The 5,785-nt window shown below is 61.0% G+C and overlaps 1 protein-coding gene across 1 annotated transcript in view; it reads right to left on the reverse strand.

Annotated features, from left to right (window-relative positions):
• Positions 1-5,785, reverse strand: part of PDGFA (platelet-derived growth factor alpha polypeptide) — a gene marked incomplete at both ends in the record, with an annotated part of 12,284 nt that overhangs the window by 6,097 nt on the left and 402 nt on the right. Inside the window, 2 exons of the mRNA XM_010838387.1 lie at positions 1-63; positions 1,350-1,454. Of these exons, the coding sequence (XP_010836689.1) occupies positions 1-63; positions 1,350-1,454 (168 nt within the window). The remainder of the gene's footprint in view (positions 64-1,349; positions 1,455-5,785) is intronic.

Here is a 5,785-nt window from a genome sequence, read left to right on the forward strand (position 1 = left end):
CCTGGCTCCGAGGTATCTCGTAAATGACAGTCCTGGTCTTGCAGACCGCTGGGATGGCTTCCTCTGCAGACGTGAGAGGCGGGGGAACGTGCCGGAAGCCCCAGGGCTGCAGCAGCTCCCAGGGGTCCAGGCAGGAGCGACCCACAGCCCATGGCTTCTGCCCACGGGACATGTCACACAGCCCCTGGTCCAGCACAGGCAGAAAGACCCCCCAACAGGGTGCTGCTGACTGGCCCAAAGGTGAGCGGTAACTTGAGGGCTGGGAGGGGAGACCCCAGAGGGGCAGGGTGCTGCAGAGAGCCTCCCTTGGGGTGTGGGGGCTGAAAAGGGGCTCACACAGCACCTGAGGCCAGCTTGGAGCTGGGACACCACCTTCACTCAGGACCGGGGGCGGGGGGGCAGCTCTCAACTGCCCCCCCTCCCAAGGGCCCCGCCTCCCACAAGCACATTTCCAGTGGCCCCCAAATCAAGAGGGCAGGGTGCTGGTGACCCAGCCACCCCAGTGTGGGAAGGGGCCCCACTCACAGTGCCCAACCCAGCGCCCACCAGCAGGAAGGATCTGGGGAGTCTAGCCAGGCAGGGCCACAGCCTTCAGTCTAGCCCCAGTTCCGTTCAAGGGCAGGCCCCCGGTTTGGAGCAGGACAGGCCCCCATCAGGCCCGAAGACTCGAGGCAGCACACGTCACCCGGGAGGGCCTGCTGGCCTCAACCAGGAATTGTCTACCCACACACCACGCCCAAAGGCAGAAGCTATAAAATTCATATTCTTGGAAAGACAGCTCAGACAGAGAGTCACATGCCCAAGGTCACAAGGAGGACGGACAGCTGTCAGGATCCCCAGGTGGCATGGGACTGGGTGGTCACACCCCCCAACTGCACCCCTGGGGCAAGGTCTCCCCTCAAGGCTGAGCCCAAGGCCCCAGGAGACCTCCATCAGCAGTCACTCCTGAAGGGGCCAGGCAGACCCCAGATGCTCAGAGTGGGGCCGAGGGGCCAGGCCTGCAGGAGGTGGGGACCCCGGAAAGGGCCCCCCAGGCCCAGCATGGCTGCCCCCCCCCCTCCGCGGGGCAGCGGGGAGCACTCTGTGCTTGATGTTATGAACTGCAAATTAAACACAACCCATCCTCCAGCGAGGCTGCCTCCAGCACAGGCCCCAACAAGACCGGGCACCTCAGGAATTTATGGCGGCTCCCGCTTCTGGAAACTCTTGGCCCAGGCCAGGCCTGCAGCAGGGAGTGGGGAGGGGGGCGCGGGGCCTGCACAGCAGAGAAGAGACGGACCCCGCGTCCTGGTCGGCGGGGAGGACGTGTCCCCGGAGCCCCTCCACAGCCCCCCAGCACAGGGACTCACCGATGCTCCTCTTCCTCCGGATGGGCACTGGCCGCTTCTCCAGGGCATGCTTGGCGCCGTGGCCCCCGTGGGCTCTCAGACTGGTTTCCAAAGGCTCCTCAGCTCCTACAGGAAAAAGAGGAGATGCCAACCGTCTGCCCACACCTGGGCCCCTGGGGCCTGCACAGCAGCACACCCCACCGCCCTCCTCGTTACAGAGGGGGTCCCTCTGTACCCACAAGGCGGGGCCTCCAGACGTGTGCAGGATGAGACTCCCAATGCGGCCGGCACGAGGCTCCTGCCTGCCCTGCACCCCACCGTGAAGCTGCAGGCCAGTGGGGAAGGGCCTGCAGCCAGCCCGCCCGGGGCGCCTCCTCAGGGAAGCTGGATGAGGGCTGACCCAGGGGAGGTGCCTGAAGCCAGCCCGCCCTGCCCGCAAGGCTGAGCTGACAGGCCTTCTGCTGCTTGCTGGACAGCGCACCTTGGACAGCGGGCTGGATGGCAGACCCGCACAGGCTGCAGCCGCAACTTTTCCACCACCTCTGCTGCCTCCTCTGCTGCCCTCATTGACCCAATCCTGGCTGAGCATCCCGGCCTTGCAGGGGCATCAGGAGCAAGGCCAGACGGGGCCTCGGTCAGACCCCCCTAGTCCCTGAACCGTCAGCCTGCCATGATGGAGAGGCCGCTAGAGCCGGAGCGGCGCGTCCGGAGCCCGGCGCCCCGTGGGGGACACGGCTCTCAGGAAGGAAAGAGCTTTGAGTGGCCCCAGAGCCAAGGTCACCGCTGGGCCTAGCGCCCCAGGCTGGCTATAGCCCCCTCAGTACACACACCACCACCCGCTCTGCTCCCAGGGCCCCCAGACAGGGCTCGGAAGGGACACACACACCTGCCGTCTGGGCGGACCCCGCCCAAGGACAGCACCTGCACCAGGGTAATGGGCCCTCAGACCTAGTGGGGCATCTCCCCGCCTCTCCCCTCCGTCACTGCTTCCCCCACCGTTAACCAGAGGCAGCGGGCTCTGAGAAGGCACGCCTCCAGGGCCACAGTTGCCCAGGGAGCCCGTTCTCACCACCTCCCCTCCCCAAGAAGCTCCAGTGGTATCCCAGCCATGAGCCCAGACCCGAGGACCCCCGTCCCCGATGTGCAGCACACAGAGGCCGTGGAGACTGTCCACATGCCGGCAGTCTGAACCTGCACTCACTAGAAACGAAGTGCAAACACAGAGAACGCAGCGGGAGCACAAGATGCGCCACCGTGCACCCCGCCGTCCAGGGGAACCCAGCTCTTCCCTCAAATGACTCAATGTTCCACTGCCGCTAATTTTTTCTGAGACCCAAAATAAGATCAGAACAGAACTACTCATGCAGTAAGAATTTCCCATCTACCAACTGTTACAAGAAGCATTTTTTCACGAAAAAAGTGACATTATGAGTCACGTCCTGGTGGTGGCCATCTTGCCATCGCCAAGCCCAGGAGCAGGTGGTCAATCCTGAGCTTCTAGGAGACAACGCAACAGCAGCAACCCAGGCCGCACCCCACCCCGCGCTCCAGCCAGGCAACAGCGGCCTTCCGCGACATCGTGGTGCCGTGCACACAGTAGGGGCTGCCGCCTCCCCACCTCGGAAGAAACTGAGGCCAAAGCTCAGAAGAGCAAGCAAGGCCGATGGCCGGCAGGAGGCCCCCGACTGCCTGCCCCACACCCAGGCCTCTTGCCCCTGAAGAAGCAGAGAAGACAAAGCCTCCTCCTGGTCAATCAACTGTTCTGAAACCTGAACCCAGGACTCAATCCCCAACAAGAGTAGAAAGAGCTCCCAGTCAGACAAGCTCATCCACTACCCTATGGAGACGGGTAGTCCGAAAACTCAGCCCAGACATCGCTGATGGGGAGGCAGCCCTCTGATTCATGTGGGTGGAGATGCAACAGGCAGGGATCCCCTTCCCAAGAGAAGGCCACACATGAATCACACCCGAAAAAGGCTCTCAGGACAGTTCATCAACTGGTTTTCCCTTCTGCCTCTTCTGCACAGATGTCCGAAGGATAGAGAGCCGTCTTCCAGCCGTCAGTCCTGGAGGAGCATTAATGGCCTAATGGGATGATATTTATGTATCCTTACTCAATGGCCACGGGCGCCCAGCCAGGCTTCGGAGAACAAAGCTCCCGCGCGGCTGAATGCTCTGCTCTCAGCACGCCCGACACACAGGCCGCAAACTCCATGCTACTGGTCATTAAAAGACCACATGTTGGCCCCTGCACCCAAAGGTCACACGTGAAAAACCAACTGTCCGGTCCGTGAGCGCGCTCGGAGCTCGCGGGCGCGGGCAAGGAATCCACCGCCTGCGGGCCTGGGCGCAGCGACTCACCTGGGAGACGGGAACGGCCCGGCCCTGGAGGCCACGCCCACCTGCCAGTCACGAGGCCCCGCCCCGGGGAGGAGCCACTGCAAACCCGAGTCTCTTTTCCCGCTCCCAGGCGTCAGTCTGCAAGAGCTCCACTCGGAGCTGTAAGAGGAAGGACGGACACCCAGGCCAGCGGGTCTTCTCTGCACCCAGCCGCCCCCTCACTGATCCCACCTCTGGCTGACCCTGCTGGGGAGTCCTGGGCCTGGAGAAGTAACCTCACGGCAGTTTACAACCTTTCCTAGCAGCGGGGTCCATTTCTACTCATTTGGGGCAGAAACAGAAGGTGGGGAAAAGACACCCACACCCCCCAGCCCACTCCTTCTGCAAAACAAGCTACAGAAGCAACCAGCTCAGGTCAGAGCTGAGAGGGGGACCACCCAGAGCTCTGATGAAGGAGCCCGCCCGGGGGTCTGTGTCACAAAGGGTCCTGGAGGCACACAGCTACTGAACAAAGGAGACCCTGGGGCCCCTCGAGTGTTCTCAGCCCAAAGCTCACCAGGCACTAGGAGCTCCCTCTCAGACCCCAGCTACCCTAACAGGTGGGGGAGGGAATGAGGCAGTCCACTCTGTCCACTCCCTGGGGCAGGAGGGAGCAGGCTCCCAGGGCTTTTATAAGGGGGCAATTTGAAACCAGCCCGGAGAACCGGCTGCTGCACCCTTGCTTCTTCTGTTTGGACCCTCCAAGGAGGCCATGGACCCAGAAGTCCGCAGGTCAGGAATGCTATCAGCATGACCCCAGAGCTGCAATGCTAAAAGCATTAATGGGTGGGGGGGTGGGGAGGCGGGGCTGCAGAAAACAGAATAAGAATGGTCCCAGCAGAAAGTGAATGGCCCATTTCCCCAACACAACCCAAAGCAGGTACTGCGGGAGGCCCAGCCTTTCCCAGGGAAAAAAACTCTGGGAAGCCAGTCCCCCCCTTGCCCAAGTCCATCAGGGAGCAGCAGAATGCAGGCAAGTGTTCTCCTCGGCTAACCAAAGCCAAACCCTTCTCCCCAGGGTTACACATCAAGGAACCAGATCAAAATCCCCCCCTGGCCCCACTCTGATCTCCAAGTGAAATTCTACCCCCTTCCTGATAAGGATCAGCCAAAGGATTTCCTGGGTCAAGAAACTACAGAAACCATCGCCCTTGCTAGAAAATGGTTTTGGCATGAAATGAAAATAGTTCAGGCCTTTCCACCACCATAATTAGGTACAAATTTCCAAATGACTAGACCATGTGATTTTACTTAATTCCTCCACTGCCCCCCTTTTTAGAGTAGTTTGCAGCGAAAGAAAAATCTTCATTTCACTTAAAATTCTCCCAGCCAACCCCTGGCTAACTTTGGTTGCCCTGTTTGACAAGCTCATCTGGGGCTCCTTTTTGTCCAGTCAACAGTAAGTTTTCTGACATGAGTATCCCCCTAGCTAACTCACAGTGGAGTTCCTGCCACAGAAATGCGGGCCAGAACCCTTGTCCTCTAGGAAGAGCTTCCTCTGGTCCACAGGCAAGCACAGCCACCCAGCACCACCGGCTCCCAGCCAGGCCAATATGGGTCGTCAGCACCTCTGCCCACCTGGGGCCAGTCCAACTCTGCAGCCGACACTCAAGAGCTTCAGAAGTCTGCTTGACACTGTTTCCTAAAGCGGCTCAGCTCCAGAGCCTGAGGGGGAGCCCCAAAATAGTCCCCAAACAGCAGAGTGTCCAAGGCGCGCCTTTTTTATTGGCTCATGAAAACAGAAAAACACAGGACTCACAACCACAAGGCCCAGCCCGGCAGCAGGAGCAGAGCAAATGCGCACCGATGACAAAGGGGCCCTCGGTGGGGCGGTGGGGGGCGGCACCGCGTACCAGCTTGCGCCCAGGTCGGGGCTCAGCGTCCAAGGTCTGGGCTGGCTCCTCCTGGCCGGAGGGCAGGCCCCGGACCGCACACCTGGCCGGGACGCCGGCGCCCTCTATGCGGCTTAACTTTCTGAGACACATTCGGCATTTTCCTTAAAGCAAAAAAACAATCCCTGGGCGAGTGAGCAGCCCCGGCCGCCGCCGGGAGAGAAAGTGGTGATTGGAAGAGAAACT

This window comes from Bison bison, unplaced genomic scaffold (assembly GCF_000754665.1).
Source record: "Bison bison bison isolate TAMUID 2011002044 unplaced genomic scaffold, Bison_UMD1.0 scf7180017846045, whole genome shotgun sequence".
Lineage (NCBI taxonomy): Eukaryota > Metazoa > Chordata > Mammalia > Artiodactyla > Bovidae > Bison > Bison bison.